This window comes from Lathyrus oleraceus, chromosome 4 (genome assembly GCF_024323335.1).
Source record: "Lathyrus oleraceus cultivar Zhongwan6 chromosome 4, CAAS_Psat_ZW6_1.0, whole genome shotgun sequence".
In the NCBI taxonomy this organism is placed as follows: Eukaryota; Viridiplantae; Streptophyta; class Magnoliopsida; order Fabales; family Fabaceae; genus Lathyrus; species Lathyrus oleraceus.
The window spans coordinates 43,852,924-43,867,866 of NC_066582.1; the positions used below are offsets into that span (position 1 = coordinate 43,852,924).

The 14,943-nt window shown below is 34.8% G+C and overlaps 1 protein-coding gene across 1 annotated transcript; it reads left to right on the forward strand.

The window, feature by feature from the left end:
- The first annotated feature begins 359 nt into the window (after nucleotides 1-359).
- On the forward strand, nucleotides 360-5,959 carry LOC127138760 (probable WRKY transcription factor 47). The gene is made up of 5 exons (XM_051065271.1): nucleotides 360-512; nucleotides 708-806; nucleotides 1,055-1,315; nucleotides 1,413-1,538; nucleotides 5,263-5,959. Exons 1-5 carry the CDS (start codon nucleotides 426-428, stop codon nucleotides 5,809-5,811), a joined length of 1,122 nt encoding a protein of 373 aa, XP_050921228.1. The 5' UTR covers nucleotides 360-425; the 3' UTR covers nucleotides 5,812-5,959.
- The last annotated feature ends 8,984 nt before the right edge of the window (nucleotides 5,960-14,943 follow it).

The window sequence follows — 14,943 nt, forward strand, 5'->3', positions numbered from 1 at the left end:
TAGCTTTTTATATCATATCACAAGACAATTGATGCATGGCTCAACCTGCAACACAAATTAGAGATATCATAGTAAACGCCAATTACTAGAATTTCATCGCTCTCAACTTTTTAATTAGAATTAAAAAAAAAGGTATATGTTCACGAGATATTTCTCTATAAAATGAAAATAATTTCTTATAATTTTAAATGTTACAAAAGCGCTATAGTCTTGTACTCTATTGACACAAAGTCAAAACAAAATAAAGAACTCTAGTGACACTATTGCTTAACTATAAAATAATTCAATATATATATATATATATATATATATATATATATATATATATATATATATATATATACACACTTTGTAAGACTAATGCAATAAAGTCTTGTTGTGCACTCTTTATATTGTTCTTTAGGAAGGCTGCATCCATCATTCATATGCTGTTGCTAGCTACAACAATGGAAGCAAAAGTTGGACTGAAAAATTTGCGACAAGTTGAAGAAATGCTATATGATAAATATACTGTGAGTTCATTCCATTCATGTAACTATCATATAGCTAACTAACACTTCACCTTTTGTGTCGATCTACCTATATATTTACTTCATAACTTTGATTCTTTCTTTTTTGTTTGTAAATTATAGCCAAGAGAAAAATTTAGAAGACGGATCTGTAATATATCTGCATAGATATTATATTGATTTTGAATAATTGTGCAGGTAGGAATAGGATGCAGTGATCTGAGTTTGAGTTTGAATAATAATAATAACTCAGAAGAGCTTCACCAGAATCAAGAGCAGTCTATCCCCATACTCAAAGTCAGTAACTTTTCATGATGATATTTTAATTATCTGCTATCCAAAGTTTGTTTCGTGGTGAAGGCTTGAGACTTGAGACCTGAGAGTGTGATTCACGGTCTCAGGTTTGAGTCACGCTAGATGCAAACATTGTCTATGTTGGGTCAGTCCATGTAGAGCTTTGATATGACCACGCTAGTGAATTTTGGATTGATAATTTGATGTTCCTAACCTAACCATCATTTTTTTTGTGAGTGGACTTAATTCAGTTACGATGGCTGGAAAGTAAGGTAGAGGAGGTGAAGAAGGAGAATCAGATATTAAGATCTATGTTAAATGAAGTAACTCAACACTATGCAATTCTTCACACTCAATTCATAGAAATCATGCAGCAACAACAGCAGCAAGAACTGTTTCCATCATCTAATAAAATCAATAAACAAATAATAGAGGAGGATCGTTCATCTGAGTTAGCTTCTTGCAGAAAAAAAGGTAGAGTGTCCATTAGGGCACCATCAAATTTCTCATTGGTATGTATATATGTATCTTTCATTTTGTTAACATCGTACATCAATATATCATTTTATGCATATTTGTATATAAACTATAAAGTAATTTGATTGTCAGATGAGTGATGGGTGTAGATGGAGAAAGTATGGACAAAAGACATCAAAGGTTAATCCATGTCCCAGGGCCTACTATCGTTGCAACATGGGAGAAAGAGAAACAACACCATGTCCGGTTCGTAAGCAGGTAATTCCATTTTATATCGACATTTATTTCATTATATGGAGTCAAAAGTACATGATGTTGTTATTTTTCAACACTTTTTGGGAAGAATTGTTGCTTATGTTAGGTTATGGTTGTAGCTGACAATGCCACCATACTTGTTTTTGTCTATTTTCTGTCTTCATCGTTTGAAGGTCGTCCTCCTCGTATCAAAGGCCTCGCTTGAATCTATCAAATTGTTTTAATTAGATTGAAAATAACCCTTACAAATACTACTTATAGCTGAAGTAGGTTCCATATTCTACCCCTTTCTTAAAAGTTTATATACCAAGAAACTAACTAGCTTGCCTTATTTGGAAAGGTCTCATAACATGCTAGTTTTGGTCTAACTAATTTGTAACTTCTTTTCTTCTTCATTGTGTGATAACCCCAATATAAGTTGGAGAATAGATATTGGTCATTCCTAACTTGGATAGAAGAAGTTGAAATGGTCGAGGAAGGAGATATTAAGACTTTGTTCGATAAAAATAGTGGTTGGTTGATAAACTAATGGATTATCGCAGATGACCAATAGTTTATAGTTTATAATTGATGGTTGATGACTGATAGTTGATAAATTAAATTGAAGTTTTCGGTAAAATTAGTGGTTCAACTAGTTGATAAATGTGAAATGGCATAAAAGAACATTTATTAATTAATATGTAAATTTAAGATATTTAAATTCTAGAGGGTAAAATTGGGTTTTAATTAAATTAATAAGGATAAAAGTGAAAGAAAAAGTGATAGGCCATAACCTATAAATTAAAACACTATTTAAAATAGCATCTAGAAAATAAGTTATAAACTAGTAAAATAAATATAAACCCGGGATGAAAAGACTCGTTATCAAACCGATCTTTTATTGTCCTATGAGCTTATAAGCTATAAGTTATAACCTCAAAAAAAAGTCATGCCAAACATAGCTTTAGTGGCAAAATTAGCTACTTGATCCTTGGAAGACACGGGTGGCAATTTGAGTAGTCCATTTTGGTATTTTTTTCTTGAATAAGATGACAATCAATTTATAGGTGCTTGGTGCATTTATGAAGCACATGTTTGGCAATTATGTGAATTGCACTCAAATTGTCACAATATACAACATATAGCTTTGTGGAAGTAATCTTGATTTCATCAAGTACGTGGACAAGCCATTGTATTTCTTAAGTAGCAGCAACTACAACACAATATTCAACTTCAAAAGAAGACCTCGATAGAGTTAGATATTTCTTTGTGCGCTATGAAATCAAGGATTTTCCTAAAAAATCATTGGTCTGAGGTAGATCTTTTATTTTCTACACATCCAACCCAGGTTGCGTGTGCAACTCCAATGAGAGGAAAAGGAAGAATCTCGTGGGAAGACCAAACCGCGAGTAGAACATTGCTTCAAATATCTAAGGACTCTTGCGGCTGAATTAAAGAGAATTTTGGAATATTTGTTAAGGAATTATGTTAGTTGTTAGGTGATAAAGGTGATGTCAGGTCTTGTTGTAATTAGGTAAAGCAAATGACCAATTAGTCTTCTATAACATGTATATCATTGTGCGCAAGGCCATTGTCATGGATAAGTACGATGGAAGAGTGTCCATGTGTGGTAACGGATTTACATCCAATGAGACTTGTGCCAGATAGAAAATTTGGACAATATTTTCTCTAACATATGGAAAATCCTTTCTTGGGGTGAGCAACTTCCAAACCAAGGAAGTATTTGAATGACCAAGGTTTTTGATTTTGCATTAGTTGTGTAGGACTACTTTGATATTGTAAAACTCCTCCAATGAATTAACGACAATGATTATGATTATGTCATTTACATAAACCAATAAAAGGGTGAATGATGTTGCAATTTTCTTAGTGAATAATGAGTTATCAATATTGTCTTGAATGTAATCATTATCAAGGAGAGTGAATGCGAGTTTTTCATGCCATTTCCTACTAGCTTGCTTAAGGCCATATAGGGATTTTATGAGCTTGCACACTTGGTTTGTTTTGGAAATTTCGACACCTGGAGGGATGAGTATGTAAACATCTTCACAAAGTTCACCATGGATAAAAGCATTATTGACATCTAGATAGTGTATGAACCAACTATTGATGGATGTGAGAATAATGACCAATCTATCGGTTGTTAATTTTTCCATAAGGGAATAAGTGTCAAAGTAATCCAACTTTCAATTTGGTTATAACCTTTGGCTAGTAGCCTTGCTTCAAATCTTTCTACTTAGTCATCTCCTAAAATTTGATCTTGAAAATCCATTTGCAACCTATCGGTTTGACATTCATTGGAAAATACACAATGTCCCAAGCATAATTGTAGTATTTTCTTCGTGTTCGTAATAGAAAACTTGGGTCTTGTTTTTTCTCATCTTCAATATGTAGATGGTACTCTCTTTATATAAAGGGTGAGGTTGGAGAATATATGGGCGACTAAGTTTATTCTTAGGTGTTTTAAACATATCTCGTGTTTTCATCTCCCTATTGAAAATAGTAATATTATAAGGGTCAATGTCGACGAATCTTTTTGATGGATGTATTGAAACTTTCAATATCGTAAGGTTGGATTAATTCCTTTTAAATACTTAGGTATCTATGTTGGGAAAAAAATCCTTAAAGGATATGTATATGGGACCCGACTATTTTGTTCTGAAGAGTAAAATTGATTCTAGAAGGAACATGTATGTTAGCCTTGAGGGAGAATCTCTCTTTTTTAACCATGTCCTCAATAATATACTAGTTTCCTATTTCATATGAATGTGTTTGTTCAAGTTTGGAAGCATATCTCCCAACTCTAAAGACATTTTTTTGAGTGGTTCAAAAAGAAGAAATGTGATTTTTTTGGTGTTGTGGTGTAATGCATGATGGTTAAAATTAAGAAATGAATTTAGTGAGAGAAAAAGAGTTGGTTTCTTGTAACTAAGGTTATGTTTCATCTTCGTCTAGTACGAATGGGTAGCAGAGAACATGGACCTCTTGGACCTTTGGGCTTTTCAAACTTTTAAATGAGATCTAACCTAAAAAAACACTTGTTTGGTTAAGAGGGGAAGCTAGCCCTCACTTTATTTCTCTCGTTAAAATCATTTGGTTGTCCTTTTTCTTTGATGGATGGTCTTGGTTGCATGATTTAAGTGGTTGATATTGTGTTCCAAGTTATTCTGAATCCATTTATACAATGTTATCGAGTTCTAGAAGCTTTTTGCTAGAGTAGCTTCAAATTCTAGCTCAGGTTTGAAAGAGCTAGGAACCTTCTAAATTGATTGTTTTCTCTTGCTGGTTATTATAGATAAAACATTGTCGTTTTTGGCATATAGCTATTGCTGATGTAGGTAGTTCTAGTTGTTTGTTTTATGGTTCTTTTCAAGAACCGGTGTATCATATTTTTGTGACCTATGATACTCCCGTTTAGTGCGAGGTATAATAACTTTAGTTGTATGCGTTTGAAGTTGGTTTTACCTCTAGATGTGTTTTGGTAATTATTTGTTTATGTATTAGATCTTGCCATAGAAAAAGTCTCAATTTTCTCAATTTTTATTTTTTCTTGGATTTTAGTGTCTTTCAACACATTATATTTTGTGTAACATTTTGAAAAAAGTTGACATTCACACTCTACCATCATATAAATCTGTGACGTAAACTCTTTCATGGTGCTGTATAAAATACATATTGATATCTCAAGCTAGTCTTCACCATAATATATACAATTATTTTGTAACAGGTTCAAAGATGCAATGTAGATGAGACAGTTTTCATCGCAACATATGAAGGAAATCATAATCATTCACTTCCACCAGAAGCCAGGTTGACAGCAAACACAACATCAGCAGCATTAAGCATGTTTCTTTCTGGTTCAACCACTAGTTTATATGGAAACACTTTCTCAAATCCATGCCTCTTCTCTCCATCATCAACATCATCATCATCATCACCATCATCATCATCTTCATCTAGTATTTCTTCTACCTTCACAGGCTTGTCTACTTTCTGTTCATATGCATCATCATGTCCCACTGTAACATTGGACTTAACCCAACCCTCCACTAACTTTTTCAAATCCCCAACACCTATTTCTGCAAACCAGTACTACACTCATCAATCTCAAGAGGGGTTGTGTTTATCTTCTAAGCTTTCAAATGTCATGATACCATCAGAGAAAAACGTTCCATTAATGGATGATGTGATTGCAGCTATAATAAAGGATCCTTCTATTAAGGCAACATTAGATGCAGCTGTTGCTTCACTCACTGGAGTAGTGTTACATCAGTGATCGATTAGGTTAGACATGTCGTAATTATATTTCAGTAAATTAAATAGCAGTCGCTGAAATTAAACTTGCATGTTTAATTTAAATACACATTTCTTAACACATATAAACGAGTTCTTGTCATCTACCATAAATTAAATATAAATTATATCAATTTGTAACACAAGATTTATGAAATGGTGGCACGTCATGTAGTATAACTTTCATAGGGTAGACAAATAGTGAATCTGACCATTAAAACTACGAAAAATTACACTTCCCTCTGTCGAGGTTTTTAAAATGACACTGACACTTTATCTAATTTTAAAATATGCATTAATTTATTCTAAATATACATATATAATTACAATAAATAATAGATTTATAAAGAAGTTTTCATCTCGATCAATATCTGACCGATGTGTAAACCATAAGCGCGTCATTTTTTTAACTTTTTTCTTTTAAAAAGACTACCTATTCCTTGGGTTGCGCTAACAACCGATAGGGAAATTTTTCAAAGGGACATGCTTTCGATTTGCATTAACTACACTTTTTATTTTAAAAATACTATCTATTCTTTTAGTTGAGCTGACAACCGATAAAAAAAATATTTCACTTAACACCTTTTTCTTTTCTTTTTTTATTTAAAGATGCGAGCCTATTGCATCGGTTAGGATGACAATGGATAGGTAAAGTACGTAGACACATATTCCCTCGGTTGAGCCACCTAACCGATGGAAAATCCCTTTATTATTTTTAATTAAAATTATGGCGTCATATTCTATCCGTTGGAGTGACAACCGATAGGTAAAGTATTACCCATTACTTTGGTTTAACTACTCAAGCAAGGAAAAAATTCAAACACATTAATATTTCTATAATAGAGAGATTTTTTTTAAAAGAACGTTATTTTCATTTCTTATTCGAAATCAAACAAATCCTAAATCGAATATTCATTTTATCCATCGAAACTTCATCTTCTTCACGAAACAACTCGAAAATTCATTTATCATGTGAAAGAAACTCGAAAAATATGACTTCTTCTTTAATGAGTTTCAAAACTTCATCTTTTCCATAAACGTGTTTGAAACTCAAATGAAGTAAGGAAAGGAAACTCAAAGAGAAGCTTCTTTCACCATTGTCTTTGTCTTCTTCATCACATTTTTTTATATGTAAGTGATTTCACCAAGCATGTAACTTAGAAATGTTAGTTGTTGTTGTCATTGTTGTTATTGTTTTTCATGTTGTTGTTGTTGAAATTTGAAGATTTATTCAATATGTGTTCTTCCTTTTCAAAGTTAAAATTGAGTCTCTTTAAATAACGATGCTTCTTTTGAGATTTTTCTAATGGGCATAAGTTTTTTTATCTCGTCCAAAATTATAGGAGATTCTATTTTTATTTGTTTCACAAAAGCTTCTGATAAAAGATATGATTTATTTTTAATTCAAATTTAAATATCCATTTAAATTTGATTTGACCACGTCTAATTTAACCAAACAAATATACATAAATGCATTGCTAAATATAGCAACAAATTTGCAACAAATATCATTGAACCAACCAGACTAAACGCACAGAACAACTACAACATTAGCCTACTAACAAGGTGATGGGTGTTTTTCGTAAGTATACGTAGTGTATCGGAGTAATATAAAAGGTTGTGGAACCCACACAGACCTAATGGTCAATCTATGGCTTTTTATTGCTATGATGTTTATCTAAGGCGATCGCAAAAGGGTTGGAATAAGAACAACAAAGTGAAAATAATAAACTTGAATAAATTCGAAAATGTAATACTGGAATGTGGCTCTCATCAATTAATAATACTTTAATTATTCCTAAGTAGAACTACTAACAAGGCAATATTTTCTTCCTTAAAAAAGAATGAATTAAAAAGGAATCGCCGCTCTCGCGTATTCTGAACCGAGTTTTACTCTCTAAATTATATTGTCCGCTCTCGCGTGCCTGGCGCATTTTGCGAAGGTAGTGAAAACCTTTTTCTTGAAATTAGATTCTGTTACTTAGTTAAAAAGTGGGTTTGGTTGGAAAAATTGACTTTAAAGGGCTCCCAGCTTCCGCTCGGATAACCGGATTCACTACGCCAAAAACTGGAATAGACAGCGCACCTTAGAGGGCGCTTTCTTAAAGAAGCGCATTCTAAAGTGAAGAGAAAAATAAGGAGGAATAGACAGCGCACTTTAGAGGGCGCTTTTGAAACAAAGCGCCCTCTAAAGTGAAGCAAAAAAATAATGAGGAAATGGAGGGACACCAATAAAGGGCGCGTTTACGAAAGCGCCCTCTAAGGATACCCTTAGAGGGCGCTTCTAAGAAAGCGCTCTCTAAGTCCATGTACAACATCGCACTTTAGAGAGCGCTTTTGTAACAAAGCTCCCTCTAAAGTGAAGCAAAAAAATAATGAGGAAATGGAGGGACAACAATAGAGGGCGCGTTTATGAAAGCGCCCTCTAAGGATACCCTTAGAGGGCGCTTCTAAGGAAGCGCTCTCTAAGTCCATGTACAACAGCGCACTTTAGAGGGCGCTTTATTACAAAAGCGCCCTCTAAAGTGAAGCGAAAAAATAATGAGGAAATAAGGAGGGACAACAATAGAGGGCGCGTTTATGAAAGCGCCCTCTAAGGATACCCTTAGAGGGCGCTTCTAAGAAAGCGCTCTCTAAGTCCATGTACAACAGCGCACTTTAGAGGGCGCTTTATTACAAAAGCGCTGTCTAAAGTGAAGCGAAAAAATAAGGAGCAATAGACAGCGCACCTTAGAGGGCGCTTTTTTTCCACAAGCGCCCTCTAAGGTCCCCTTTAGTAAACATTAAAATTATAACATACTGCGCGTTTTGTTATTTCACTCTCTGTTATTTTCGTTCTTTTTCACGTTAGGGTTCTAAGGCGTTCTCCTTCTACCTCTGTTAGATCTACGACGTTTCCTCCTTCTGGCACCAAAGGTACGTTTGTTTCGTTTTAGCTTTGCCCTATTTCTTGCTTTGTTTTAGCTTTGCCCCATTTCAGTTTTATGTTATTGTTGTCTATGCTACGTTTGTTTCAACCTGTAAAGTTTCAATATTCATAGTCATTTTAAATTTGATAGCGCATGCAATGGGACTACATTACCCAGTAGTTAGGGTTATACGACCTATGAATATCTGATTTTGTGTCAACACCAGTATCATTAGAAACCTAGGTCCGAATGTGTTTGAACTCTTCTGAAATTGTTTTTTGTTTATTCTAATTAGTAATGGATAATACATGGATGTCTTCCAATCGATTGTCGAGAGAGTACGAGAATGGGGTATTAGAATTCGTTAAGTTTGTCGTTGCGCACGCCGAAGACCCCAGTAGAATGATATGTCCTTGCTTGGGTTGTTGTTATGGGAAACGGGTTGACGCAGTTCAGTTGACATCGCATCTAATGAGGCATGGAATTGATCGAAGTTATACATGTTGGAATTTGCATGGTGAGAAAAGTAACGAGAATGTTGAACCAGGGGATAGTACGACCTATGCCTCAAACTATAGTGGCGCAGATACATACGATTGTGATCGAGTTGAAGAGATTGCAGAAGCACTTGAAGGAGATCTTAAGGATTGTCCCGAAATGTTTGAGAGGTTGGTAAGTGATGCAGAGAAACCTTTGTATGATGGTTGCACTAAATTCACAAGATTGTCTGCGGTATTAAAGTTGTACAACTTAAAGGCGGGCAATGGGTGGTCGGATAAAAGTTTCACAGAGTTATTAGCCCTTTTGAAAGATATGCTTCCTGAGGATAATGTTCTTCCCAATCGAACATATGGGACCAAAAAGATGTTGTGCTCTATTGGCATGAGCTATGATAAGATACATGCATGTCCAAACGATTGCGTTTTGTTTCGAAATGAGTATGCATCGTTAAATGAGTGTCCTAAATGCGGTGTCTCGCGATATAAGAACAAGTTGTCTCCAGCAAAGGTCTTGTGGTATTTTCCTGTTATTCCGAGATTTAGACGCATGTTTCGTAGTGAAACCGATTCAAGACACTTGACCTGGCATGCAGATGAAAGAATTATAGATGGAAAGTATCGACATCCGGCAGATTCACCACAGTGGTTTAAAATTGATAATGATTATCCTGAATTTGGAGAAAAATCAAGAAACCTTCGCTTGGCATTATCTACTGATGGAATGAACCCACACGGTGTGGAGGTTTATGATGGATATAGGAAAGAAAGTTTCAACTTGAGGGCGATGTTGTTTGGCACAATTAATGATTTTCCAGCATACGGAAATCTATCAGGGTATAGCATAAAAGGTCAATGTGCGTGTCCTATTTGTGAAGATAAAACAGATTGGAAGCGCTTGGAGTTTGGTCAGAAGAATGTCTTTCTCGGTCATCGGAGATTCTTAAATTCAAATCATCACTACCGTGGATGGAGAAAGGGGTTCAATGGAGAGACAGAACAAGGCAGAGCTCCACCTATATTGACGGGTGATCAAATTTTTGAAAAGGTGAAAGATTTGGATACTCAGTTTGGCAAGCCTTTTGCCCACACACTTGTCAAAAGTGGGTGGAAGAAGAGGTCAGTTTTTTTTGAATTGCCGTATTGGAAGTCCTTGTATGTGAGACATTTTCTTGATGTTATGCATATTGAAAAAAATGTATTTGAAAGTGTTATTGGCACGTTACTCAATATACAAGGAAAGTCTAAGGATGGCCTTAAGGCAAGAAAGGACTTGATAGCGATGGGAATAAGAACTGAATTAGGACCCTTGAAGAAAGGAAAACGAACATATCTACCGCCTGCTGCTTATACTCTATCTAGAAAGGAGAAAAAAACATTGTGTAAGTTTCTAAGTGAAGTTAAAGTTCCAGAAGGGTACTCTTCAGATATTAGAAGACTTGTGTCTATGAAAGACCTCAAGTTAAAGAGTTTAAAGACCCATGATTGTCATGTTATAATGGAACATTTTCTCCCAATAGGTATACGTTCTATTCTTCCAGAAAAAGTAAGAAGCTTTATAACTAAGTTGTGTTCTTTCTTCAAGTCAATTTGCAGTAAGGTGATCAATCCTGCGATCTTACCAATGTTGCAAAAAGAAATCGTTATTACTTTGTGTGAGCTTGAAATGTTTTTTCCTCCATCATTTTTTGACATAATGGTACATCTAGTTGTTCATCTTGTGAAAGAGACACAATTGTGTGGACCAGCTTATATGAGATGGATGTACCCTGTTGAACGTTATATGAAAATATTAAAAGGGTACGTGAAGAACCGAAGTCGACCAGAAGGTTGTATGGTTGAAAGATACATTGTTGAAGAAGCAATTGAGTTTTGTACTGAATATTTGTCTAATGTTCAGTCAATCGGACTCCCCAAGTCTCAGCTTGTCGAAAAGAAAGAAGGAAAAAATCTAATTGGAAATAAAATCGTGGCAGTATCAAGGGTCGAACGGGATCAAGTGCATTTGTATGTTCTGCACAATGAGAATGAGGTTGAGCCGTATGTTGAAATTCACAAGGATGTTCTCCGAGGTTTAAATCCCAATAGAAATGAAAATTGGATAGTACGAGAGCACAATCGATGTTTTATACCTTGGTTTAAGGATCATATTTATTCAAAGTATTATTCAGATCCCGCTTCAATAACAGAAAGGTTGAGATGCTTAGCATATGGTCCAAGTTTCCATGTTTTTTCTTATAGCGCATACGCGATTAATGGATACACATTTTATACCAAAGAACAAGATGATAAAAGTACTATGCAGAATAGTGGTGTCACCGTGGTAGCTGAAGTAATGCACATATCAAGTGTGAAGGACTTAAACCCCAAATTTGCAAATCTGTCGTATTTTGGTGTTATCGAGCGCATTTGGGTGTTTGATTATGAGAAGTTTCAGATTCCTATATTTGGTTGCAAGTGGGTTGAAAATAATAACGGCATTCGAATGGATAAGTCAGGATTTTTGCAAGTGGATCTTAATAGGGTGGGATACAAAGATGAGTCTTTTATTCTAGCCTCTCAAGCTAGACAAGTGTTCTATGTCAATGATCCGAAAAGTAAGAAATGGTCTATAGTTCTTTTTTCCAACAAAGTAATTGATGAAAACACTGGAGATCAAGGTGATATTGATGTTGAGATTGAATCGTTTACCATAAATGATCAAGATGAGAATAATATATCAAATGATTCATATATTAGAAATGATCATAATGAGGGTATTTGGATCAATCCAACCGTCCGTGTTGTTAAGAGACATGTAGAACATATTCCAACCAAGAAAAGAAAGAGAACTTAGTGAAAAAGGTACAGGTCAAATGATTTTAATTGTTTTCTTTATTACAGGTAAAATGACTTTTATGATTTTAATTATTTTTACATTTGTCATCTGATTTTAATTGTTTTCTTTTTTACAGGTAAAATGGCTATTATGAAGTCAATCATTCGTGCAAGGGGCAAGGGATGCTCGAAAGTATCAATTGATATTTGTTTAGATGGAGATGCTCTATTATCGTCAAGCCTCGTTCGCGTAGATGATGATGCTGGATATTTGAAAGTATCCCTCTACGACAATGGAACATGTCCATCTAAACATATATCAATTCTATCTTCAAAAGATAAGGGTTCAATGTTGGCAAGTTACATTGGTTTCCTTGTTCGACAACATATTCCGATTACATGTGATAATTGGAGAAGTCCGGACTTGAAGGTTGGCAAAGAAAAAATATGGTCGGAGATACAGGTACTTACCATATATTGTTATATGTTTTTTGTTGCATCAACTTTGCAGCCCTGTATTGTAGGCAGAATTTAGGACTTCTCAAAGTTGATTTCTTGATACTTTGTCGTTCATAAAATACACCACTAAATTCTCTGCGTTTAATTTTTAATTTTTTTTCATCAGGCTTGTGTCTCAATAGAGGATGGGTATCTACCTAAAGTTACTTTTGTAGTGGTCCAAAAGAGACATCACACCCGTCTCTTTCCTGTCAACCCCAAAGAGACCGATAGAAGTGGAAAAATTATGTCAGGTTTTTTCAATATATTTCTCAACGCAGTTGGTATATATTATCATTTGAATTTATCACTTTTTGCTGATTTTGTTGTTCTAAATTGTCAAAGGAACCGTGGTAGACACCGGCATTTGTCACCCTAGGGAATTTGATTTTTACCTTAACAGCCATGCAGGAATTCAGGTAATATTAGCTATGTCATTTAACTTTATGCCATTGTTTACTATTTGTTGCTCAATCGCCTTTTGACAGTTCTGTGTTATTTGCATTTGGACGTGTTCTTTTTGCAGGGGACTACTTATGCTGCCATCTGTTGTTTTGGTTGAGCCTTATTTTGTATGGATGTGCGATAGAACTACTAGACAGCTTTTGGATATACAGAACATGTTTGCCACCATGGGTGGATGGGCGTTTTTGTTTAGTATTGGTTAGAACTACTAGACAGCTTTTGGATACAGTGATCACTGGGTGTTGGTTGCTATGTTTTATTCTCTTAATTGTAGTACTTTGAGAATATGTTGTTGTATATTGTTGATCAAAGAATCATATATTAATGTTGTATATATGGAGGATTACTGTTGTATATAAATGGATTCATGTTGTATATATCAATGGATTAATGGTGTATAACATTGGATTAAAGGATGAAATCAATATGAATTTTACACTTTTGCAGCATGCGAACAGGTTACCAATTAAATATATATCCACTGTTTTTCAAACAAATTTTTTTAAAATAACTAACACTTTAGAGAGCGCTTTGTCCAGAAAGCGCCCTCTAAACACTTTACATTGACAACTTTAGAGGGCGCTTTTTCCTGAAAGCGCCCTCTAAACACTTTACATTGACAACTTTAGAGGGCGCTTTTTCCTGAAAGCGCCCTCTAAACACTTTACAATGACAACTTTAGAGGGCGCTTTTTCCTGAAAGCGCCCTCTAAACACTTTACATTGACAACTTTAGAGGGCGCTTTTTCCTGAAAGCGCCCTCTAAACACTTTACAATGACAACTTTAGAGGGCGCTTTTTCCTGAAAGCGCCCTCTAAACACTTTACACTGACAACTTTAGAGGGCGCTTTTACCAGAAAGCGCCCTCTAAGGTGTCCCTGTATGGACCACTCCAGAGGGCGCTTTTTTCTTAAAGCGCACTATAATGTGGCCACTTTAGACAGCGCTTTCTCCAGGAGAACAAAGCGCTGTCTTTACCTATGCCAGCGCCAGATTAGAGGGCGCTTAAAAGCGCTGTTATAGGCCAAAATAAGCGCCCTCTTTTCCCTTATTTGGCGTAGTGATTCTAAACTTATAAACGCGTTCGAAAATAGTTTTGAAATCACTTTCTAGAAATATCAACTTCTCCTAATTAATTAACAAAATGATCTCGTGGTGTTTATTAATAAAAAACTTAACAATTTTATCTTAGGTACCAAACAACTTTCGATCTTACCCAGCGTATCTACGGTTCTACTCTCGTAATAACCTGACCAATTTAATTTTCAAAAAATTGAGATGAAAACCAAAACAGCCCTGATAGTAATCCATAAGAAATAATAGATTGAGTACCGTCGAATCGATGATCCTCACATTCCACCACTAATAGATTAGTTGGACATGGCTATAGTGAACAATAAAGCGAGAGATTGAAAATTAGAATTAAACATAACAGGCGATTCAATTAAAATTACGACCATGCAGTGAAATAAATTAAACTTCAAGATTAAAGTAAGGAAATAAAATAACAAGCATGTAAAGTAAATAAGCAAAAGAAATAAATAATATTGCTGATAGTAAGTAAATAGACAAAAGAAATAAATAATGTTGATAATAATAAGAACCTGCTCCAAACGAAATCTTGAATCTGGTAGAGAAATAAATTGAAGGAAGACTTGAACGGGAAAGTAAATGTTGGCAAGATAAAACTAAAAGTTCTCCAAAATAAAGTGCTCCAAACTCAATAACAACCGCAATGCAATAACTCTCCGACATGGAGAATTAAAGCTCTCAAAAAAATAAATATATGGCTTAAGTTGTACTAAGCTTGGATGGTGTCAAATGTGAGATTTAGCCTATATTTATAGTGTTACAACGCCCTGGAAACCAAGTTAATGGTTGCTAAATTCGTGTGAGAGAAAAAAGGGGAATGTGGGGAATAATGCTTCA